Here is a 25,617-nt window from a genome sequence, read left to right as displayed (position 1 = left end):
GCGATAGTTAGCGCAATCTAAACATGACCTCCTGATGCGACCTCGCGCAGAAACCACCAACCTGCCCTTGAGCGGTGACTCGCCGTCTTCCAATCCTTGCAACCAAAATCTTGGCCTTAAGCTTCTATTGTAAATCTTAAAAACCCTCAACATTGACGATGGCATTTATTTGCTTTATGTCATGTTGTTGCTTCCTCGTTTTGCATCTCGCCGTTCACTTAACCAATGTTTTTATAATAATGAAAATAACACACATGAGAAGCAGCTGCCGGAGCCTGTAAATTAGACAAAAGGCAATCAGATGAAAGTGTGTGTGTGTGTGTGTGTGTGGTTAAATGATCGGCTGGTGTGTTTGTGTTTGTTGAGGGCCGCCTGGTGGTTTTTTTGTCATGTCTGCCATGCCCCTTTTGCAGTCTGTGGTCTGGTTTGAATTAGGGATGAGTCAGATCTACACCATCACAGTATTAAAACTTCTGGATCTGATCAAGGAAAAAAGAAGAAGAAAAGAAATAGTGCTGTCCAAAAAAACAAACAAAAGTATCCCCAAAAAACCACGTTTTTCACATTAAAGCTTCACTGTGAAACGAGACGTCTCGTCATGTGAGCACTTACTTATGATAAAAGAAGAGAAAAATCAAATTAGACGAGTGTAATTCTGTTAAAGAAAAGTCTGGTATCAGTATCGGTTGATGCTCAAGACACAGTTTTAGGTTTGAATACACTTAAAAACATTGTTTGAGATGATTAGCTGAGTTTATGTGCTGTGTCAGGTTGGCATCTTTTATTTCCCTGCAGGCACAGATAATATCAGGGCCTAACCTTTTTTTTTTTGTCAGTGAGACAAACTCCTTTGTGCTTTCCCATTCAGGTTCATAAATATCTCCGAGGCGGTGATTACGCGGTGCGAACAACAAACGCGTAATGACAAAATAATGAGGCCCTCTCGGAAGAAATTAAATGCGTGAAACATGGAAATCCTACACGGCCTGCAGCGGTAGAAAAACGTAGTTCACTGATTAGAACTGCTGCGGAATATTTTAACAAACAGTCAGAGAGCAGACGCAAGCTCGCAAAAAGAAAAACATTGGGTTGAAACTATCAGCAGCTCTCCCACGCGTTTGTTGCTCTACATGTTTCTCACTTTCTACCTGCAGGGCAGACTGAGAATGAGGAGTCGTTTGTCGGTTGTTGCTGACGGCAGCGATGGAGGCAGTGATAAGAAGAAGAAGATGAAGAAGCCTGGTGTTAAATCTGCCAGAGTTGACAGATACCTGTTTTTCCAACAAGGACACATGTTCAACCTGTGTTTCTGAGCATCAGTTGGACAGCGGCGGGACTTAATCACCTCTCCTCACCACGATGTTTACACATAACAGAACGTTTCTCAGTGCGACTATGTGGAATCAAATAGGAAAATAAACGAAAATGTTCTGCACGCGAGATCCATGCTCGATCAGGTTGCCCAGATGAAGTTTCTTTGTATGGATATCTTGACTATTTTGCATTAAAGAAACTTGGATTGATCTAAAAGTGCAGGGTTATTATTCTGAATATTCTGTTTTCTGTGTTTTTCTGGCACTTTGGCAAGTTGTGCTAATGAAAACCATCTAATGGAGCTGTTGTACAACCAAAGGCCAAGGGCTGGAGTACCCCTCAGCAAGGAGCCCCACCCCTCATTGCACTAATTCTGACAAATGAGTCGTGTAATTAGGTTTTTCACGTGTCAACTTATACATGGGGGAAAAAAAGGTTCAATAAAATCAAAATAACAGCCATTGTTTTAATGTCTTTGCTCTCTCTTCGTGTCTCTGTGCAGGACTACCTGGAGTGTATCAGTAACCAGTCTCGACTGGCCTTGAGTCCAGAGGATAAAGGCTCTCTATTCGGCAACATCCAGGACATCTACCACTTTAACAGGTACACACACATGTACACACACATGGACACACACATGGACAACACAACCACCCTGTGAAAAAAACAAAGGACATGATAAAAATTGTTATGATAAAATTAAATTCAGTAAATGTGAGGCATCGTTTGTCGTGGAAATGGTTTCTCCTTCTTTTGCCTTTTCTTTAATTAATGGTCTTCATATTCCAGAATATGTATAAGGGTCCTCTTGTGTAAAATAGCTTATATAAAGTGCATTGAACCGAAAGTCTGAAGGAATCTTAATTTAATTAATTAATTTGCCGATAGATGATGAATTCAGCACTGTTCATGATCAGTCCCAGCTATGGACACAATTCCACATATATAGTTATTTATGTTATATTGTGTTTATATGACTAATGACTAAAGAGTCCAGACATTTAATAACTGGGTTGAACTTGGACCCAAAAGGTCTAACGACATAGAAATGCAGACTTTCGTCGCTCTCAGGCTCGAAGAACAATGTCCTACAAATAGCGAAACTGGGCTGAGGCACCTGTGTTGCTGAAGGCGTTCTTGTTGTTATTGTGTGTGTGTTTCTGTGTGTCTGTGTGTGTGAGATATTTGGTCCTCGTCTGCATATTTGTCTCCTTCGGCACCGCTCTGAAGTGTGTGTCCTGTATTCAGACGAGATAGCTGGTCACAGCATCAGCCATGGTGGTCTGCTGGACACACACACACTCATATACACACACACACACACACACACACACACACACACACACACCTCAGCTGCTGTGTGGCAGAAAACCTGGCCTGTAAAAGGAAACATAAAAAGCACTTTAAAGTGGTTACAATGACCTCATGCTTCAGTCATGAAACAATAACTTCCAACGGTGGCCTTTTTTTACTGTGTACTCACACACACACACGCACACACGCGCATAACCACATATGGGAGCACCTTGTTTGAATTCATGGAAGTTTCTCATTTGTTCACAGCCCGAGTGACTAATGACCTACTTTTTATGGCCGGTGTGACTCTTAGAGAACAATGAATGTTGGGAAGAAGAGAAATGGAATGAATTTACTGTTTGTTTAAGTTTCATCAAGTTTTAGATGAAATAATAATTTGTCTAATGTGATGTGTGTGTAATTCAGGGACCTTCTCCATGACCTCGAGAAGTGTAACGCCGACCCCGTCGCCATCGCAGAGTGCTTCGTTTCCAAGGTAAAAAATCTTTTATACTTTCTTATAGATACTTTAATTCAGTTTTTCCATTCTACTACACTACTTTTACTAGTAAATATGACGTTTATTTAACATCTTCACTTCCAATAGTACAGCATAAAAACACATGCCTGTGAGACAATTGCCCTCAAAACTCCTGATTTTAGTCCCGGTAAGAAAAAGATAACATTAATAATCCAGTATTTACCAAATAAAATGCACTTGGACAATCTCAGAATACACAAATACAGATTTATCAGCAGAAATCTCTTCTTTTATTGCATGGTAATCCCCTCAAAGTCTTCAGATTTCTCTTGTGACCCCCTAGACATCTTAATATTAGGTTCCTGGTTATTCACTGGAAAAATAAAGGTGAGGATCAAAATGTAACCACCGCATGACACAATAACGTCACTGCATTTTATTACTGGACCAGTGTTTTATGGTTTATTTTTCACTTTATATACTTGTACAACAATTAAAACGAGTTTTATGTATAATCCATACTTTAAGTCGGTGTTTCTATTCGTGCGTCTGTGTTCAAGGAGGATTTCGAAACGAGGACATTTAATTGTTTTGGAGGATTTTTAAAAGTTTTCTCTCTCTGTGTCACTTGCTTGTTGAAACCTGTCCAAACAGCTGTTTTTCTCTCTCTCTCTCTCTCTCTCACACACACACACACACACACACACACACACACACACACATAGAGAAGATTAGAAACAGCAATATGCTATTGAAGGGGATACGCTCTTGAAAATCAGATGCAGACGTTTCATGAAGGCAGATATGTTTATTTGGGCCAGTCGTATTAGTTTAGTGGTCTGGAATGTCAAGAGGAGGACGGAGAGGAAAAGACAACTCCAGAGGAATTTAAAGGGCCGTCCAAATGTGTAATCACCTTTTTTTTTTTTTTTTTTTTTTTACTGGCGTGGGGATAATAGCAGTACTTCATCAAGAAGAAGTGAACTCAGCAACTGTGCTCAAAGTATCACTGGTCCCTCTGTCTCTCTCTCTGTGTGTTGCAGACTGTATTCCACTCCTTGTCCTCACATATAAACAGGGACAGCCCGATTATGTCCCATAATAATGCGCTGCATTCCAGCACTTCCTCTACAACAATTTACATTCCGTCCCTTCCCGACTGCAATTACACTGCAGCACCACAGAGCAACTGTCTGACCGTGTATATATAAAAAAAAGAAAGCATCACAGACTAAATACAGCTCGTTGTTGTTGTCACAGACCAGTTTTATTGCAGCCCACAGTTTATCTCGGCATCATTAACTCGGGTCTGCAAACAAACCGGGACACTGACGTGTTGTAACTCACTGATTAATGGTTTGAAACATTTAAATCGCTAGAGAAAATGTGGGTCATCTGGAAAAGAAGCAGTTTGGATTGTGATCAGAGGTAATATAGGCTTGTTACTTGGCCTGAGATGTCCATTTCGTCTTCTATAGCTACTGTATAGCACAAAGCTTCATTGTATAATGTGTGTAAAATATGGTTGTGTGGGTTTTCTCTGAGTGTCAGATCTGTAAGAAACAAAGATTTTCTCTTCAGTCTGGAGAATAAGATGTGTATCTAAACTGATATTTTGACACACATTTTGGCTTTAACAAATACCGCTCCTCCTGCGATTTGAAAATTGCGGCAGGTATCGCTGTATTGCCATTTCGATATCGTTTGGATTAATTGTTCAGCCGTGCTTTAGTGAGTGTTGTAACCAGTGATAGCGACCACGGATCACGGCCAAAAATAATCACTTGTTCCTTGTAACATTTCCTGAAAGTGTCATCCAAATCCGTCTGTGACTTTTCGAGTTATGTTGCTAACAGACAGACAGACAAACGAACTCTGGCAAAAACGCATCATGCGTTAACGTGCGTTAGCGTTGACGCCGTTAAGCGCCGTTGACGCATTAACACTTGACACAACTTATATGCATAAATACAGGTGTTTTTACAAATTTTTTAACATTTTTATGTGCGTCATAACACTGCATATACTGCATGTTGGCATGTGCACGAGTGGGACTTCACGGTTTCACATGCTGACTTCTGGTAAAAGGGGTGTTGATCTTTGTGCTATTGAAAGTTAGTCATTAGACCCACAAAATCCCACACACACTCCCCCAATACTCTAATCAACACACCCACAAGAGTCACCACCCTGCACCACTGTGTGTTTGAGACAAATCTAGCTGTAAACCTCCCTCTCAGATAATTGGCGATCCATCCTCATGTTCCTCCAATTAAAACAAATCCGTCCCCGAGTGATCTTTAAGGTTCAGTGCGTATCTGATGACTCACTGTGGTCCAGTCCAGTCCAGTCTGGACCAATCACTATAACCCCATAACCTGCAGCTGTACTACTTTGTCATTAAAATGATGAGAAGGCATTGCTGCAACTTGACCTCCCCCCCCCCCCCCCCTTCTCTCTCACTAGTCCATATAATCCGTATCTTGATACTTTAAAGAAAGGATATTTTTGGATTTCCACCACGTGGAATAGGATGATTATATGATTTCACATGGCTTGTATATATTTCGAAGAGGAGAGTATATCATAGCTTTGTTATTTCAGCGGCGTCTGCTTCTGGTTGGCTTCAAAGAGCGCTTGCAGACGTGTGTGCACACGTGCATGCTCTGCACAAACTTCTCAACTCTCTCCCTCATAGAGGAGGCATTTGTGCATTTTGTGGTATAGTGCATATGGGGCTATTAGAGATGTGCATTAGAAGCGCGTGTTGGTGTGTGTGTGTGTCATCAGAAGTCGACGGTGGCACATCTGGTTACGCTTAGGCCTGGGTTTGTGGCGGCAGACTGCTGGAGACGAGGAGGAGGAGAAGAGCCCTGCTCTTCAATTTAGGACGGTTCTCACGGAGCACCTCGGGCAACAGAAATGTGTCTGTGTGAATTTGTGCGTGTGTATATGTAAATTATGTGTATATATAATCTGGTGGGTAACGTGTTGTCTATGCATGCACGTAGGTTGAATTGGAATGTATATTTATTTAGATACTGTAGGTGTTCTCTCATCTGTATGTTATGAACCAGGATAGACCCCCCCCCCCCTCCCTGTCATCTGTCCGGCATGTTTACGATGTCGCTTCCTGATTGCTGTCCACATCCTGAGACCCCCAAGTGTTTATGCACACAAATAGATTTCAATTAGACTTTTTCATGTTATGCAACATCATATGAGGGGTTCATCGCGAGGTCTCAGACAGAAAGAGAAGAGAGTTACAAAAGAGAGTCCATTTAAGATCAAAAATAGAAATCAAAATAGATGAAAGACCGAGACGAGAAGATATTCATTCCAGCTTTGATAACTCGTGCTGCACTTGATGTCTTTGATGTTCACAGAGGCATGCAAGGTGGGAATAAAATCTATCTCTCAATTAAAGGGGCGGGAGTGAAGAATGAAGGGACATTTAATCCGAGATGAACTGAGACTTAAAGGCCAGGATGTAGACTAGTCATAAGCCACAGGAGCTGACTCTCGATTAGAGGCAGCGAAAGAGAGAGCTCGCCTCATCTGTGGGCAGCGCTGTAAACGTGAAATAAGTTACTCAAACTGTACCAAACGACTGTATAAAGAACCTAAAACATTGTAAATTAACCTCAACTTTTGATTTTTGTCAACTTTAGACTCTGAAATTAATGGGAGCCAGTGAAATCTTTGATCTTATGACATCCAAATTAGCCTTGTAATTTGTCCTTACACTCCAAAAGGGTCATTCTACAAGGGCTGAGGTTATACCTGGAACCATTTGCTTCTGAAAAACGGAGAAAGGGTTTTTCAAGGGTTCTTGGTAACACTAATGGTTCCAGTAAGAACCATTTTGATCATCCAGAGAACCCTTTAAAACCCCTTTCCTGAATAAAGGGTTTTAAAAGGGTTCTTGGTGGAACCCTCTAAAAGGGTTCCAGGTTATACCTATAAGGGTTCTCCTATGAGGACAAGCCGAAGAACCTTATATGGTTCTACTTAGCACAAGTGTACAACCTTACGTGCTTAACTGAGATGGTAACGGCTTAGAAAACTGACATTTTTGAACATTCAGAGACAATCAAATGCAATACCTCGTATATAAAGACAAGAGACAAACAACCATTCTCTCTCACACTGAGCGTGTGAGCTCTGCGGTCAATTTAGAGCGTCCAATTTACCTAATCTTCAAATCTGCCATGTTTTTGGACTGTGGGAGGAAACCCGGAGAAAACCCACGCAAACACCACCTCAATCATACTTTAAAACTGATGTAAATTGTCGAATACTTTGACAACAAAATAATGTATCATCTAGCGACCAAACCAAAGTCACCAAACCCGTTGAGGGCTGGATTTAAAAACACACAGGAAATCAAAAGACGAGAGTTCACAGCTGTACACCAGACACAACGTTGTTTTCTGCTGTTAAAATAACATCAGCAAATTTGCCCTGTAAATTTAATCTGTTTGAAATAAAGCCCTTCATCTTTATGTGCTCATGTCTCCCTTAACTCTTGCAGGTTTCCTCAAACATGCACAAAAAAAAGGAACCACGCTGTGTTTTGTTTCACTTGTCATCTCTCCCGACACTAATTTGTCTTTTGTCGTGTTTTCACAGAGTGAGGAATTCCACATTTATACCCAGTACTGCACCAACTATCCACGGTAAGTCAGCAGCAGCAAACTGTAAACTGTGTGTGTGGGTGCTTGTGTGTCAGTTTACCCGTCCTCTTGTTGTCATTATTCCATCCTGATCTCACCTCCGCAGCGCTCTCTTGTCTTCCCAGCGTCTCACATGGCTCCATTGTGCGCGTGGATCAATGCGTTACCTATTTTCCCCCTCACTGACAGACTGACGCGCTCTATAGAAGCCACCTTGGCAGGAGTCAAAGTGTCTGCTGGCTGTTGTGCCTCAGGGTTCTTTCTACCTCCCTCCCTCCTTCTTGCTCCACTTTTTTTTCCTCTCTCTCCCATTCCTTTATTTGTGGCCTATTGACAGAGTTACAGCTCACACACTGACAGATGAGGCATTATAGATGTCACCTTATCATACCTAAAGCTGTTAATGTTTTATTCTGCTTTGTGGGAGTGCGGTCCTCTGGGACGGTGTTGCTGCTTTCAGTTTGTCTATTGTGTCTGATTAAATAGGCTGAAACGTGAGGCTTTTCTTTCACGCCAAGATAAACTGCACCTACAGAACACGCCCTCTCCTCTGGCTACCATTTCTCTCCTACAGCGTGCGATAAGACAGACGCACAGGGAAGGAACTATTTACAAGTTAACGATGACTAATGACGAATGCTAATTGCGCCTTTGTGTGCGTGCGTGTGCACATGCATGTGTAAGAGGCCATTGTCAGCTGTTTGAGATGGGCCTTCTCCCACATCCACACCACAGCTGGTGACCCCCAGTCAAGGTCACACACGACAGACACACACACACACACACCAACACTCGCAGAGGCTGCAGATGTATCATGGTCATGTTGAGCCCTAAGGTCAGGTTTCCTCCAGAACAATGTGAGGCCTGTGTGGAGCTGCACTGGAATTTAGACATGCAGACATGCACTTGCATGCACACACACACACACACACACACACACACACACACACACACACAGAAGAACAACGCAGAAGAAAGAGAAAGTTTTGGGCTGCTCACAACTGTCTTTTTTCCACGCCGCATGCGTACACACACACACACACACACACACACACACACACACACACACACACACACACACACACACACACACACACACACAGTCACAGCCTCTGTTTGTCTTTGGGGGCTCGGTCGTTCCTAATACGTCAAAACTGACTCTTGTGACTTGTAGATTTGATTCTTACAAGGTCATGGAAAGATGCGGTTTCAGCACCGAGGAAAATCATACGCGCATGCAAAAGAACCCCCTTGCCCGGCGGCCATTTTGACATGACGCTTTTCCATTACAACTGACCGGAAAAAGACGCATATGATGTCATGTGTACGTGCGGCAACACCGGAGTCCAGGCACTGTTAACCAGTTAGCTCCATTAGCTGCATTAGCGCGCCTACAGTCGAACCGGAGCGGTCTGTTTATTAAACGAAAAAGAGCAGCCCTACCCGCAGTCAAACCTGCTCTTCTTTCAATGAATCGCATCTACAAACCTTACCTTGACGTAACTGTGCATGGAAACACTGACGGTGACTCTGACCCTTGTCAACCCTGATGAACTAAACAGAGCCATCGTTAATGTTAGCAGTAACACCTGTGCTTATCCTCTTAAAACCACGTCAGAATAGCAGCTAAGGCTAAAATTCTAAAAGTCTTACATGACCATTTATTTAACATTATTATTTATTGACTTTTCGTAGAATCCTACTGTCATTGCATGTTTTACAAAGCGTTAAAGATGTTATATTGGAACAAACAGGTGAATATGTCCTTTCTAACTGTTTATATTTATAAAACAACTTCTGTGTCCGACCACATTGACACTCTCATTTGTATTGTTGTCTTTCACATCATACATCAAATCAGATTTTACCGCGCGTCCCTTACATCTTTTTCCGTTGTGGTCTGTCTCCACAGGTCGGTGGCTGTGCTAACCGAGTGCATGAGGAACAAGGTGTTGGCCAAGTTTTTCCGCGAGCGCCAGGAATCTCTGAGGCACTCCTTGCCCTTGGGCTCCTACCTGCTCAAGCCAGTGCAGAGGATCCTCAAGTACCACCTACTGTTGCACGTATGTCTGGTCTCTCTCTCTCCCTTTCTCTCGCTCCAAAAAAAATACACAAACAACAATCCTGAACCCGCAGAAATGCAAGTGCAGGCACTCACTTGTAAGTGCACACACAGGACACTAATGTTTTTATGTATACCAATGCAAATGGCTCTGAAACAACTCTAAATCCACTGGCGAGGCCAAATGTGATGACATATGGTGCCTCAGTGTGTATGTTCCTGTGCATGCATTTGCATTAGGGTGCATTTATGCATGCATGATTGTCTTTATGTGCAGAAGAACACACGGATGGATGCTTTAGAGTCTTTAGAATCCCTTTGAAACAGAAATCATCCTTTATTTAAAAGTTTAAAGTACAAAGAGAAATGTATGTAAAAGGAGCATCTGCAGAACCGTGAGAGATGTTTTTCAGGGCAAGATTGTGGCTGTTTGTCTCAATAAGACGTCAAGCTTTGTATGAGAATAGACTGCGGGCGTGGAAGAAACAAGGGAGTGATGCTTTTCCTGTGGGTGGGTTTTCATGGCTCGAGCTCCAACCATATATTGTACCATTAATCTAGTACCCCAAAGGTAGGGTTCCCGAAAATGGGAGCGTTGGGGACAGTTATTTTGGTACTATGACTAAGTTCTCTGGGCCCAAACCCATTTGAGATGGACTGAATACAAAAAAGACTGAATTTCAGCTTGTTTTGGGGAGGAAACAGACATCAGACTCTATCTGCCTCAGACAAGAAAACATCTTCTAAGATAAGATAATCCTTTATTTGTCCCGCATGGGGGAAATGTGCAGTATTACAGCAGCCAACAGGTAGAAAGTAGAAATAAAAGACTATTAAAAGACTATTAAATACAACTACTAATGTTTTCATGACCAAACTCATCTGACATGCATGAGCATATGTGTATGTGCAACTCTTGATGTGTGTGTGTGTTGTCTGTGCAGGAGATAGCCAGTCACATGGAGAAGGACACGGAGACCTACGAGGTTGTGCAGGAAGCCATAGACACGATGCAGAGAGTGGCCTGGCACATCAATGACATGAAGAGGAAACACGAGCACGCCGTCAGGTTGCAGGTACGACGAGCTCACACTTGACTTAATCAGTTAAAATCTGCTTTCTCCACGTCTCTTATTATTTCTATGGTTTCAACAGATGCCATAGATTTGAGCCTTTTAAAGGAGTTCTTATATTATTATTATTATTATTATTATTATGTGGAAGAGTGATGTGAACTCTCGAACTGAATCCTCTGATCCTCCCAGTGTCTTACGCAAGTCTTTGCGTTTTCCACTGGGCTAATGATGGCCTTGCATAATGGGGGGACACATAAAAGGGAAGCTTGTTTCTTTTATCAGCTGGGAGCCAGGGTGGACAGATGAATGCAGAAGATGCGTGTGTGTGAAAGCGCTTTTTCACTCACTGTCAGGACAGAAATGATATCCATGGAAACTTCCAGGGGTGTTTTTGTGTCTTTGTTATTCTACTACTTCGATTTCTTCTTCATAGTACGACATAGTAGTAGCTCACACTCTCTATTCTCTCTCTTTTTGGTAATTCATGTATAAATTCTATTGTTTTCCACATACATTTTCACTAATCTTAACAATTTTACATAATAACTGCTGTTCAAATACATAACACCAGTTGCCAATGTGCATTTTTTCCCCCGTTTATGCGACTATCAGCTCAATTATTTACTCCTCTCTGCTCACAACAGGAAATCCAGAGCCAGCTGACCAACTGGAAAGGCCCCGATCTGATCGGCTATGGAGAACTGGTCCTCGAAGGAACGTTTCGTCTTCAGCGAGCCAAGAACGAGAGAACACTCTTCCTGTTCGACAAGCTCCTGCTCATCACCAAGAAGCGAGAAGAAACCTACACGTACAAGGCTCACATCCTGGTCAGCCATGTTGGAAAAATCACTCACTGAACAAACTTCTGTCACAGTATTTTTTTTGTTTTGTTTTTAACATGAAGTCTGTCTGTTTTGTTGCAGTGCTGTAACCTGATGCTAGTGGAGGTGATTCCAAAGGAACCGCTGAGTTTCAGCGTGTTTCACTACAAGAATCCCAAACTGCAGCATACAGTCCAGGTACAGCAATGTCTAATGATAACTTGAATAAAACTTTGTGTTTTTTACAGTAGCGTTGTGCAAGAGTTTACTCGGCGAGTGTGACGGTTGTTTGCAGGTGTTTGATTATTCCGTAGAAAGCCCAGGCTCATCTCACTGAGTTGCTCAGACACGTCAAAGTGTTTAGGGCCCTGTGGTGGCCATTGTTGTTGCTTAACCACTGTGGGCAAGCTCTGAAAAAGAAAAAGAAATGATAATGTGTATGATAAGCTGTGATCCAAAATTTCAAGGGCTTACCTCCAAAACCTTTTCAGCTGCCTCTTGAAGCGTTTATCTGAAATTATCTTCCCTGTGATGTTGACGCTCTCTGCCCTCAGGCCAAATCGCAACAAGACAAGCGCATGTGGATCTTGCACCTCAAGAGACTCATACTTGAAAACCACCCGGCCAAAATCCCTGCTAAGGTGAGTGTGTGTCCTCTCTCTTCTGACAGCTCCCTCCCTTTCTTTCGCTCTCTTCACTGATGGCGTAAACAGACTTTGAGTGGGATGTGTTGAAATCCGTCACTCCCTTTTTGTCCATGTTGTCCATCCTTGGTCCAACTTTCCTTTCATACATTCTGTCTTTGTAGACATGTGCACGTGGAAATCTAGCATTTCTCTGCAGTGGTTAAGGTTACTGAGAAAGTTCACGCAAGTGTCAACACTGGAGTAAAATCTTTTAATTCTGTGTTGTGGTGCCCCCTAGTGTCAAACTGTATGTTTATTCATAGTCATACCTTTTAACTGAAATCAGTTTTTTTATTACATTCCAGGCCAAACAAGCCATTTTGGAAATGGATGCAATGCGTAAGTACATATTTACAACACATATTGAAATCATACTCTGTGTTTATGTGTATATTAATTGTAAAATCTCATATTTTCCAGATCATCCTGGGTTTCATTACAGCCCCAACGGTGACAAGAAGGATTCCCCTCAAACCAAGGATGGTCCAACTCCACGAAGAGGACGCAGGAAAGGTGAGATATGTTGCATGTAGTGCTGCAACTAACAATTATTCTAGTAATTGGTTCATCTGTAATCTGAGTATTTTCTAATCATTTGGTCAATAAAATGTCGAAAAATCGATTATCAACTGCACAAACTCTTAAGAATTCACTGTAATGTTTTTGTCTCCTCAGAACCTTTGTCCAAATTACTGAAAAATGCCAAGCAGAATGCTGCGAACACAGACGGTGAAAAGGTGAGTGATGATCAGAGAGATGATATCATGCAAAGAGCATGAGTATAAACATTTAACTCAAAACTCTCCTTCTATGCAGCGAACGAGTTTGGGCGCCACCCTCCTCTCTCCAGTGTCCCAGCTGGCTCTGGGCACAATCGGTCGCAGCCGCAGCCTCATCAACCAATCTCAAGAGTCCCTGGACCCCGGGGATCACTATGACCACAGCGATAGGGAGGAAGGAGAGGAGCAACATCAGCAGGATGCAGACGACGAGGATGACAGCGGCCTGGTGAGTGTTTAAACTATTAAAAAATTGACAATCCTCCTGTGCCTTCAAGCGCTCTGTCCCTTCAAACGTGTTTGCTAATGCTGAAACTCTGCATTCAGGGAGGTGGAAAGAGGCTGCGAGTCCCAGGCAAAAGCAGCAGGAAGAGGCTGAATCCTCAGGCGTCTGTTGATAGTATAGAGCAGTGGAAGACCTTCAATATGAGCACCTCAGACTTACAGGTATTCATTAAGAATAAAACTTCTGTCTTGACGTTTTTTTGATATTTCTCACCCACATATTAAATACATAAATGTGGACGTCTGGTTGCAAAACCAACTCCCGTTGTAAAGCCTTGAGATTTGACCCGTGCCATTTCTGTGTTTGAAACTTGCTAGAGAAGACCTGAAACTAGCAAATGACACCATTAACTCTCTAGGAAAATATTAACTGGAAACATAAATCAAGTGAGAATTCAAACAGCGAAGTTGCCCCCTGGTGGCTCACTGCTACACTACCATTCAAAAGTTTGGGGTCACTTAGGAATGTCCTTATTTTTTTTAAGGAAAACACTTTTTTTCATTGAATATAACATTAAATGAATCAGAAATGTTAAAAGACTTGTTTTAATGGAATATGTACATAGGTGTATAGAGGCCCATTTCCAGCAACCATCTCTCCAGTGTTCTAATGGTACATTGTGTTTGCTAATCGCGTTAGAAGGCTATTGGATAATCAGAAAACCCTTGAAAACCCTTTTGCAATTATGTTACTACAGCTTAAAATAGTTTTGCTGGTTCTTTCATCATTATTTCTAATCTTGTCAATGTATTGACTATATTTTCTATTCATTTTGCAACTCTTTTCATGAATAAAAGTGTGACTTTTAATGGAAAACGGTTACCCCAAACTTTTGAACGGTATCTGTCCTGTGCTTCACCTATCAAGCTTCAACTTTACACCCAATTCTTGCATACGGTCTATGTTTAATCAACAAATCTCTCCTGTCATCCTTTCAGAGAGCGAGAGAATCCTTGGTGAGGGACGGCAGTCACCACCCGCCACTTCGTAGGACATCTCGTGTGACCGAGGAACCTCCTGACTCTCCTATTCCCTCTGTAGTTGTCACAGAAAGTGACAGTTCAGTGAGGAACATCTGGGCAGACCATCGGGCTCGTCGGGCCATGTTCCCCACGCGCCAGAGAACCATGCAGCCTGACGACGAGGACGAGGACATCTACCAGATGTTTGTCCCCACAGAGCCTGGTGGGCCAGAACCGGAGGTGACCGCGGAGCGATCTGAGGCCACCTCGTCGCCCAGGACGGCGCGTCCGTGCAGCTGGCACGTCGAACAGGTGCCTGCAGTGCAAATTGATCCGCCGCCCAGTGGGAGCAGAGTCCTGCGGAGGGCGAGCAGTGTGGGCGAGAAGGCTACAGAAGCTCGACAGAGTCCCGAAGACGAGGTCGGTCACAGCAACCTGGATGTGATCCACACGGAGTCGTCCAGCAATGACATATCTGGATCTTCCTCGGCTGAGCAGCTCACGATAGATGATATTGAAAATGTATACGACAACATCAGCTACGAGGACCTAAAAAGCATGGGCCTCATCAGGAGAGAGCCAGAGGAGAGCCAAGCATGGAAGGAGACAAACACAGAGGTATCACACACTCTAAGTGAGGTTTCAGGGGTCTCAGCACATGGAATTGAACCAGACAATTCATCTGAGAGTGTTCAGTCTTCCACACAGGAGGGGAGGCAGTCTGGGACATGTGAGCTGAAGATAGTAGAGGAGAACATCTATGACACGATCTGTTTCAGGGAACCACCATCAACAGAGGTCAAAGGACTGAATGAAGGAAATAAAGTCCAACAAGAGAGGGACAGTCTGTTGGCGTCTGAACAAGACCTAACTGAAAGTCTTGGAGGGTTCGTATCTGAGGAGAGCCTCCATTTTGGGGAGAATGAAGGACCAGACACCTACCATCCTATTCCATGTTCCTCTGAGCCTGATTATTCGTCCTCGTCTGCCTCGGAAATTTTCTCCCAGCGGTCACAGAAAGGAGATAAAATGTCAGAGCAGGTAGACGAGATCTGGAACGACTTGGAGAACTACATCAAGAACAATGAAAAGAAAGTCGATCGACTTCCTGCTGCCTTTCCCGTTGGTTTCGTTGAGTCGTCCGCTAAGTCTTCGTCAGCCAAAAACAGCCCTAAAAAGATCCCGTCTGTTGTTACCTCCCAAGCAGCCAGTCCTCCACTCAAGAGTCCGCCAGCACATCAGCCGAAAGCCCCACCCATCACATCCTCACCTTCATTCACCATTCCAGTCATCAACCTCCCTGATCATCTAAGTGAAGGCTCCACTGAAGAAGAAATCCACAGCCCCACTCCCTCCATTTCACACCCCATTCCCACGACCCCAGAGCCACCTCCCGGCACTGTGAAGAGCATCCGCAACAGACTGGCTCGCCTCAGCAGCGGCAGCTTCCGCCTAGAGGACGACGACCTGGTGGAGCTTCCTCAACGGAGCGCTCCTCAGATGGAGAATCCCATCAAGGACATTCACGGTTTGTTTCCGGGTGAGCTGGCGGGTCTGGACTCCCCGCTGGCCTCCTCCTCTCTCCTGCTCGGCGAGTCTGTGGACTTCCCCACGGAGCTGATGGACAAAACAAAGAACAGGGTGTTCCTGATGGCGCGGCAGTACAGCCAGAAGATCAAGAAGGCCAACCAGCTGCTGCGCATGAGGAGCATGGACCCTGGAGACTCTTGTAGTCGGGCCAGAATGGAGAAGAAACAGAAAGACCTGGCAGCGATCTTAGAGGAGAAGAAACAAGGGGGTGCAGCTATAGGTAAACTAAATCACTTAAAAACAAGATTTTATCATGCTAGTTTTGTTTGGACTTTGCATGATCTAGGTAGTTTGCATGTTCTCCGGGTGTGCTTGATTTTGCAGTATGAAAGGGGTTGCTTATAGTGACAGAAAATGGAGTTGCCTTCAGCTTTTCAGCCCACTACTTTGATTTATTCTCACAAATCTGGCTTTTAGCATTTTTTAGCATCAGCACCAGACAGCCGATGGTGGAGGGTGGAGTCTTTAGTGGCTGAAGAGCCTCACTAGAGTTCATCACTTGCTTCTGCTGTTTGGAAATGCCCAAAGAAAACAAAATTTGAAAAAGAAATATTAGCTTTACCCATGTTGTGTTCTTTTTTTCAGGTGCAAGAATAGCAGAGTACTCCCAGCTCTATGACCAGATCATGTTTAAAGATCCTCCTAGTCCTGCCGGTCACGCCTCTGCCACCGCTCACCACGGCCATCCGGGGCTGTCGTCCTCGCCGTCCCTGCCTGAGACCTCACTGGAGGCAGACTGGCTCCACTCCACGTACAGCAACGGAGAGCTGGCCAGCTTCGTCTCCTCGGTCAACAACGTAGGCGAGGCCCGAGCGTCTTCCACCCCGCAGCGCAAGCTAACCTCTTCCTGCTCCATCCCGTCTCTCAAGAGTTTCCCCTCCACTCCAACCACCCCGCCCTCTCAGAGGTGGAGTTCATGCATGTCGGCACCCAGTGAGAAAGAGGAGCACGTGTACAGTTCCATTAAGAGACATACGTCCTTCAACGCTTCATCGTCGTTACCCGCCTCAAAGCCTTCCCCGTCCGGTCACTGTCAGTCGCTCAGCTCTCTGGGAGGCCAGCAGCAACAGGAGAACACTGGACTCCAGTGTAACAGACCCACTGTGGATCGATCCACAGACGCATTTCACGCACCTAGTCTGGGTCGTGCTGGCCGGCAGAGCAGCCTCCCGGAGCGCTCCACCCTGGGCCATTCGGAACTCACCTTACAAGACGGTCAACAGGTGGTCGTTTTGAATCGGGCGTCCGCGTTGAACATACTCCACGCCACCCAGAACTACCTGGTTAACTTCAGGGACAATGGGGAAGACGACGACGACTACGTAGAGATCCGCTCGGAGGACGAGAGCGAGCAGGAGCGCGACAGGTCGGGGCAGAGGAGCGGCAGCTCGGCCGTTCTTTCCGGTCACAGTCAGGGCATCGTCCAGTCCCAGAGTCTGCCGTGCACCCCGGCGCGCTCCTGCGACCCGCTGAGGTCCCTCGACCGCGAGCAACTGGAGAAATACCTGTGGAGCGAGCCGCAGCAGAGCCAACCCAACATCGTGCAGTCTCTGCGGGACAAATTCCACTGTCTGAGCTCCAGTAGTTTCGCCTAAACACGACGTCTAAGCCAAATTTATATTTGAAATAAAATACAGCGTATAGAAACAAAAAGGGGGCACTGCTGCTGCTTTGCATACAACGATGTAGTCCACAAACAAATTCAGAACAGCACACGTAGATCAGACTTTCTTCGGTTTTGTCCCCGTTCACAACAACTTTAGTGAATAGATAAGTTACTTTTAATGAGCAGTCGTAGCACTTGCAGGTTCAAACTGTACATGTTTCAAAGAGTAGTGAGATCTAGTGTGGGGAGTTGATGGGTTTCAATATTCAGAGGAGTTTTAGAGGAGCTGTAGAGGGAACTGTTGTACAGATGAAGTATTTCAGGATATCTGTTTTTCCAGTTTTAAAAACAGACTCTCAAACTGAAAAGTACAAACGTCAAAGGTCAGCCGATCTCTGCCAGATGTTGTCCTCGAGCTTGTCTCGCGAGGTCCGTCTTTTTAAATTTCTCTTAAGTTTAATTTAACTGTGTTTCGAGTACGAGTGTAAGCCTGTACAAGAGAGGTAAAAAAAAAAATCAAAGTGGAGGCTAGTGCTAACACTATCAAAGGGTTCTGAAACAAGCAGCTTCACAAATTAGCGGTTCCTACTTGCAGTTGCTACTCAGGCTAGTTTGTCACTTTTAACAGCGCGTTTTTTGTTGTTGTTTTTAGCAATAACTGTAACAAATAAAGGATGCAAATGTAAAGAAATCACGTCAGCTACTACAAGATCCCATAGGTTAAGTATAATTACCCTTAGATCAGTAAGTATTTGAGCTTAATTCACCTAAATCTGCCACTTTTGTCATCAATAGGGTGTCGTGCTTTAATATCAAGAGATCTATTGAAACATAGGATTTCATATTTATTTTCAATCCGCGAGCAAATATGAGAGACATTTTTACTTTTAATCGTCACGTAGAGTGAAATGTGCATCTCAACAAGTGGTTGATGTTTTTGTTGATGTTTTTTTTTTAAACCATACCATTTTAAACCTTTGTTTTAAAGAGGGACCACAAAGGAGAGGATTGAGGAGTTTGTTAGGAAATAAAAATACAACAGTACTGTATTTGGTATATTTTTTTAAACTCAAATGGACAGTCAACTCTTTGTTTGTTTACTTTGTTTACGTCATGGGGGCACTCCCATCTGTCACACTACTGATATTTGCATCCACCCTCACAGAAAAGAAAGTTTTCACTTCTACTTGGTTCATACGTCACAATCATTCTCTCTGCACTCATCCATTCATCCACATCAGAAACTTGATTTCTTCAGAAAGGTCACTCCATGTATCTTATTTGGTTGATATCCCAATGTTATTATTAAATATAACGCCCTTTATCACTCTTACTTAAAGCCACAGACTGGTTGTAAATTAAAACAAATATATTTATTAAAAGATGGTTTTATTGTCATTTTAAAGGGCACTCACAAAAATTTGAAATCAGATACTGTGAATATTTTTTTTTCTCCCAGAAATGGCATTCAAGTTTTCTATCACGCACTGCTTACTTTCAAGTTCCAAATCATGACAACACGTGAAAAGTTGAAAAGCACAATATCACGGCCTACTGTTCACATCAGGAATTGTGCGTCAAACACAAGTTAGGTATATGAAGTATGTTTTGTTTTTTTTAATCCTCTGTTTCACTGGTGGGGATTGTTGGTCTTCATTGACTCTTTTTTGCACTTTTCTGTCTTTTTTTATGTTTTATTTGTAAACACTTTGTAAAGATGTACATTTTAGGAAAGTTATTCTTGTATGCCATAGGTATGCTTTACAATGCTTTAATGTTTAAGTTAAATGTACTGTATTTTTTTAACTGCCTAGTTGTCATTGCTCAACAAAACAGTGTATTGGAGATAATAAATTCAAATTAAACAGATCTGTGTGTTTCCTGGTTCGTCTGCACAAACTCTACACTCTCTAGGCTGAAAATACGACACATGATTTATGATAATAATCATTATTTTTTATGATACACAATAATTAGTTAATAAACCCAGCTTAACTCTTTTGCAGAATATATTAAACGTACCATATGTAAGAATGTGGCCAAAAATGGTTACTACATTCAAATTCAAAATACTGAGGTCTTTTAGGTTTCGTTTTCTGACATGACTGGCAACCTGTGGTTGCTCAGAAGCTGAGACTACTGACTGCAATGATTGGTAGACGGTGGTAGGTGGCGCCACATGCCAAAACATGATTTTAAAACATAAACATGATTTGCAGTCTGCAAAATATTTTTTTTAGTGCAAATATTTTGGCTGTACTGTTGTTGTTGATGAGTTCAGTTTGTTATATGAATATTATTCCTGAGTCTGTGACATATTATTATTATTTTATGGACAATTGCTTTAGATTTATTACATAATGCACCTTTAATTAAGATCTTGTGCTCGAGGTTTCAATACAATTTGGCTGTTTTTAAGCCCAAGATTTGCAAGGTGGACATGTTTCATTTAGGGAAATGTTTGCTTTTCTTTAATTTTCTGCAGTAGTAAATATAGGTAATAGTATAGGTACACAGAAGACATTTGGCCTAATTCAATAAAGGACTTTTTAGGTGACCCCGTGTTCTAAATATAGAACAAGTATAACACCCTCTGAGCCTCTGTATAATTAAAACAATCCATGTTTAACTATACAACGATTAAAGTTTGATTTATATCTTTTTATCCTTTTAATTTTACAAATAAGTTGTGATTCCAAGGAGTTTTCTTCCCCAAAGCAGTATTGTCTTCAGCTCTGCAGCAGGGGGCGCTCTGACAAATCCACAACCGAAGAAAGCGAGCGGCGGGAGGATGACGCAGTGGAATGCTGGGAAATGTAGTTTATAAGAACAACGTGACAACATTCATTTTCTTATCAAATTAAGGAGCTGCATGGTATGAGACTTTATTGTAAACACATGGTTGACATCTAGTTCGCAGTTGAAATCATCCCGAATTAGCGATTCGGTAACTTTTTGGATTAACTTTCTTCTCGAAGCTTCTGGCAAAGCCGGTTTACCCATAGTGCACCGCGCCGCTTCCTTTCTTCTCGGTCGTGCGGTGGTCCAAAATGTCGATGCTCGAGGGTCCGTTAAGCGTGTTCGGCCAGAGAACGAGCGGCGAGTCCGTTCGCACTCAAAATGGTAAGTTGTTGCACTGCTTTACTTGATGTTTCAGACAAGCCTTGCGTTTCCTCTGTGCGTGTCTTACGCGCTACAGAAAATGGATTAATTTAGTGCCGCGAACACACGTGCGGCTAATGCTAACGCTAGCGTAAACGCCGCACAAAGTTAACTCTGACTATCTGCTTCGTTTCTTTGTTTGTTATTTGAAGAATAGACGATTGCAACTTTAACACCAGCAGCATGTATTATACTTGGTTAACCCTATTTCAGTGCCTTTCATTCGCTTCACCATGAATGAACGGCTATGCTAATGGGGAAGAATAAACACTGTCATGGTCTGAAGGTGTGGCTAGCTGACTGTGCACCACTCTAAATAATTTGACAGAACATACTGTAGCTATGGATTAAGCCATGCATGTTATAGGAAGTGTCGATTAAATTGTCCTAAAATGTCGATATTCTGATTATCGTTCTTATTTTCCACTTAGTCATGGCCGCATCAGCCATCGCTAACATCGTCAAGAGCTCCCTCGGACCCGTTGGTCTCGACAAGATGCTGGTGGACGACATCGGGGTCAGTATAACATTAGTGCCTTCACCTCTGAAATCGAGTGATGGGACAATATACAGTATTATCTTGTATTGTGAATGCATTCGTATTTAATTTGATTGACGTGAAAAATCTGTAGAAAACACCAACATTCAGTTCTTACAGTGATTTATTTTCTTGTGTACCACAAGGGGGAACTGCGTCTGTCCTCATTATGTATTATCCACACTCTTCTGCCACTTTATCCTCCACATTAGATCATCATTACTTATTATGACTGTAATAATAATAATATAACAATTATTATAATAACAGATTTCTTTTCAGTACTCATACTTGTATAGTGAATTGTAATTATCTTGGTAAGGGTAATTGTAGGTGTTAATATTTATAGTCCCATGCCCAGTTAAGATTCAAAGCCGTAGGTAGTAGCAGCAGCGCATGACCAGTGGACTTCTTTAACAGGACGTGACCATCACCAACGATGGAGCAACCATCCTGAAGCTGCTGGAGGTGGAGCACCCAGCTGCCAAGGTCCTGTGTGAACTGGCTGACCTGCAGGACAAGGAGGTCGGCGATGGGACCACGTCTGTGGTGAGTGAGGACAACAGCTGCAACCACTGACTGAAGAAATACACTGTTACTTCATATATGTGTGTATATATATATATATATATATATATGTGTGTACATAAATTATTTTCTGCGTGAAGTGTTTTTATTTCATGTTTGCATGTTTAAAATAAAGCCACAGTACATGGCAAAACTGAGCGCTGTCCACTTGTAAGCCGATCTCTCAGGATGGTTGTAAATACCATGTTTGAAAGGTGCCATTAACCCGTTATTTCTGTCCAGTATGTGGTTTATGAAAAATAAATAGTAGTAGTGTTGCGTCCTGTTTTAGTACCGCACATCTGCCCCTTACTACGGGTGTGTGGCTATGCTAACAGGATAGATGAACTGCCCCTCAGTGTCTGAATGGGTTGTGCAGCCTCGCTTCTGCCACTCCTAATGAAACGACGGTACAATGTGAAGTCACTGCGGTGGGATGTGTAACTGGATGCACGGTCGATTGTTTTCTCACATGAAGTTGCCATGTCATATTCTTGTAGGTAATTCTTGCTGCAGAGTTGCTGAAGAGTGCAGATGAGCTGGTGAAGCAGAAGATTCACCCCACGTCAGTCATCAGTGGATATCGTCTGGCTTGCAAGTAAGATGCTGACATTGAGACGCACTCTTGAACTGTCCCAGATTTATGGAGTTTTATTGACATGCAAACTCCCCCCCCCCCAATCTTTCAGGGAGGCAGTGCGCTACATTAATGAGAACCTTACAATTGGAACAGACGACCTGGGCAGAGAGTGTCTAATCAATGCAGCCAAGACCTCCATGTCATCTAAAATCATTGGATGGTATCCTTTGTTCTGTATTGGGCACTTGAAAACATTTTTTTCATGTTGTTAAAGGAAATAATCTCCCCCTCTGTCTGTATCTACCTTGACTACTTGGCCATAAGTGATGCAGACTTCTTTGCTGACATGGTGGTGGATGCTGCCCTGGCTGTGAAGTTTGTGGACGGTAGAGGAGTGGCCAAATACCCCATAAACTCTGTCAACGTGCTGAAAGCCCATGGCCGCAGCCAAAAGGAGAGCTTCCTGGTTAATGGATACGCACTGAACTGCACTGTTGGCTCACAAGGTCTCCGTTACATGTTTTTCATTGTATATTGTGCCTTGTTTTTCTCATCATCATTTATCATTGCGCTTATCAGCCCATCTAAGTTTGCTGCTATGTCCTTTCGATGGTGTATGCGGTGAAAAGTATGGGTCACATTATTCTGGTCAGAAAATGAATATGGTCACAGTAGTCCTGTACTGTGGCTCTTCTGCTCTGACCGGACAGTTGATTATTAACCTGAAATGAGACACCAGTTCTGTTTCAGCATATTTTTTGATGTTTTTTCCACCAACTTCCTGCTGTTTTGTGTTGGTAAGTTTGCTTTTGATTGCTCTAAACAAATGCGTTATTCCATTCCAAAGGCATGACAAAGCGGGTGAGTAACGCCAAGATCGCTTGCCTGGACTTCAGCCTGCAGAAGACCAAAATGAAGATGGGAGTCCATGTCCTTATCAATGACCCAGAGAAGCTGGACCAGATCAGACAAAGGTTGGTAACAAATATATATAATGTAAATAATATTCCCATTTAAATTTGCTGTGATACTGAATCAGTAGTTTACACAGTGATACGCGTGGGATAAAACATACTCGGCACACAAGTCAAGTCAACGGCTTCTCTGTGAGCTGTTGACACTCTTGTGGACTGGACACTTCAACTGTACATCATTCATATTTGTCTAATTGATTTGTAAAATTGCTGAATATATAATTTAGAACGTTTTGTCTGAAGTGATGTTTTGTTGCTTCAGGGAATCTGATATCACAAAGGAGAGGATCCAGAAGATTTTGGCTGCAGGCGCCAATGTCATCCTGACCACCGGGGGCATTGACGACATGTGTCTGAAGTACTTTGTCGACGTAGGAGCAATGGCAGTGAGGAGAGTCCTGAAGAGGGACCTCAAACGCATTGCAAAGGCTACAGGAGGTAAGTGAGCGTACTAATGCTTGACTTGTTACAGTATCATGGTCTGATATTGAGTTCTCGGACTCATCAGCAGTTACTGATATCATCCGTGTGTTTTCACTCTCAGCCACCCTCTGCCCGTCTCTGACCAACCTGGAGGGAGAAGAGACGTTTGAGGCCACTATGCTGGGCCAGGCTGAGGAGGTTGTTCAGGAGCGAGTCTGTGATGATGAGCTCATCCTTGTCAAGAAGTGAGAACTGTGGTCATTTTAGTCTGTTTATAGTTTTGTCACAATGTCAAAACACAGGGTAGATGAAGTATTAAGTCCTTCCTGTGTTTCAGTCCGACACAAACTAACTGTGCTGCTTCTGTTTTCTCCTGAATCCTCTCAGTACCAAAGCACGCACATCGGCCTCTATTGTTCTGCGAGGAGCCAATGACTTCATGTGCGACGAGATGGAGCGTTCACTGCACGATGCTCTCTGTGTGGTCAAGAGGGTTCTGGAGTCCAAGTCTGTTGTACCAGGAGGTGGTGCTGTGGAGGCAGCTCTGTCCATCTACCTGGAGAACTATGCCACCAGCATGGTGAGTTTGCTTAGTCACATGTGTCAGATTTATAAAACCAGTAAATTCTCCATAGATGAAACTCAATCCATCACTGATTTGTTTCTTCAGGGTTCCAGAGAGCAGTTGGCCATTGCCGAGTTTGCGCGGTCTCTCCTCGTCATCCCCAAGACGCTGGCTGTGAACGCAGCTCAGGACTCCACAGATTTGGTGGCTAAGCTTCGCGCCTTCCACAACGAGGCTCAGGTCAACCCTGAACGCAAGAATCTGAAGTGGTGAGTGTTTTGCTTAACTGTACCCAACATTCTGTTGTGTATCTTTAATGCAATCAGGGATTTGAATATTTTTTCAGTTCCTTTTTTCATATCTTATGTACCGCAGTACAGAAAATGTCACACTGACTGATGTGTTGATTTTGGAAGCATTACATGTTGGTTATTGACTTAAAATAGTCTCAATCCTGTTAAATACTGTGCAAAATTTGAAAAAAATGGAGGCACTATTAGACATTTGACTCTTCGTGTTCCAGGATTGGTCTGGACCTTGTGAACGGCAAACCCAGAGACAACCGTCAGGCTGGCGTCTATGAGCCAACCATGGTCAAGACGAAGAGCCTCAAGTTTGCCACCGAGGCCGCCATCACCATCCTCCGTATTGATGACCTCATCAAACTGTTCCCAGAGCCGAAGGAGGGCGGGCAGTCGTACAGAGATGCTGTGCAATCAGGAAGCCTGGAGGGTTGAGGGCCACTGATTTGTTCCCGATTAGTTTCAACGTCTGTATTTATGTAAAAGGAGCTCTTCATGACTGTCGCTCTAGTGTAGACTCTGCACTTTGCCTGTTTACTTTTCTCCCACTCCCTTGGGCATCATGTCTCCCAAGGAACTGTCAAGTGATGTTTTTTTTTTGGACACTTAATAAAAAGCTTCAATGGTTGTAAATGACCACTGATTTGTTAATTCAAAACGGCTAGTTGTCATTTCTGTTCAGGCTTTGATTTATTAGACGTCAAACTGTGGCTTTAATTCTTTACTCATGTTTTTAACAGGTAGATGACAGAAAGCATTGTCACAAACATCTGGCTGTTTTATAGGAAGCACTGGGTTAGAGAAGGCGAGCAAACCCAACCTTATGGCACTTAGCTTGAATTCAAGGATATTTTCAGCACAATTGGTACAC

General features: G+C 43.2%; 2 protein-coding genes across 2 annotated transcripts in view; both read left to right on the top strand.

The window, feature by feature from the left end:
* Window positions 1-19,381, top strand: part of LOC310934642 (pleckstrin homology domain-containing family G member 1) — a 34,103-nt gene extending 14,722 nt beyond the window's left edge. The window contains exons 3-17 of the mRNA XM_083898429.1: window positions 1,817-1,917; window positions 3,037-3,106; window positions 7,724-7,770; window positions 9,680-9,830; window positions 10,774-10,905; window positions 11,550-11,732; window positions 11,829-11,924; window positions 12,281-12,367; window positions 12,718-12,751; window positions 12,833-12,925; window positions 13,088-13,149; window positions 13,229-13,420; window positions 13,519-13,638; window positions 14,416-16,249; window positions 16,615-19,381. Coding sequence (XP_083754555.1) covers window positions 1,817-1,917; window positions 3,037-3,106; window positions 7,724-7,770; window positions 9,680-9,830; window positions 10,774-10,905; window positions 11,550-11,732; window positions 11,829-11,924; window positions 12,281-12,367; window positions 12,718-12,751; window positions 12,833-12,925; window positions 13,088-13,149; window positions 13,229-13,420; window positions 13,519-13,638; window positions 14,416-16,249; window positions 16,615-17,624 — 4,212 coding nt within the window. The 3' untranslated portion in view covers window positions 17,625-19,381. The remainder of the gene's footprint in view (window positions 1-1,816; window positions 1,918-3,036; window positions 3,107-7,723; window positions 7,771-9,679; window positions 9,831-10,773; window positions 10,906-11,549; window positions 11,733-11,828; window positions 11,925-12,280; window positions 12,368-12,717; window positions 12,752-12,832; window positions 12,926-13,087; window positions 13,150-13,228; window positions 13,421-13,518; window positions 13,639-14,415; window positions 16,250-16,614) is intronic.
* A 1,282-nt stretch (window positions 19,382-20,663) lies between these two features.
* Window positions 20,664-25,373, top strand: tcp1 (t-complex 1). The gene is made up of 12 exons (XM_083898245.1): window positions 20,664-20,758; window positions 21,229-21,314; window positions 21,756-21,884; window positions 22,403-22,500; window positions 22,592-22,702; window positions 22,807-22,988; window positions 23,330-23,456; window positions 23,719-23,894; window positions 24,001-24,124; window positions 24,267-24,459; window positions 24,550-24,713; window positions 24,968-25,373. The coding sequence occupies exons 1-12, from the start codon at window positions 20,686-20,688 to the stop codon at window positions 25,179-25,181; spliced, it is 1,677 nt and encodes a 558-aa protein (XP_083754371.1). The 5' UTR covers window positions 20,664-20,685; the 3' UTR covers window positions 25,182-25,373.
* Window positions 25,374-25,617: the final 244 nt, after the last annotated feature.

Source organism: Microchirus variegatus, assembly GCF_963457635.1.
Source record: "Microchirus variegatus genome assembly, chromosome: 12".
NCBI lineage: Eukaryota > Metazoa > Chordata > Actinopteri > Pleuronectiformes > Soleidae > Microchirus > Microchirus variegatus.
Note: the sequence above shows the minus strand (reverse complement) of the source record. Positions and strands in the feature narration are given on the sequence as shown.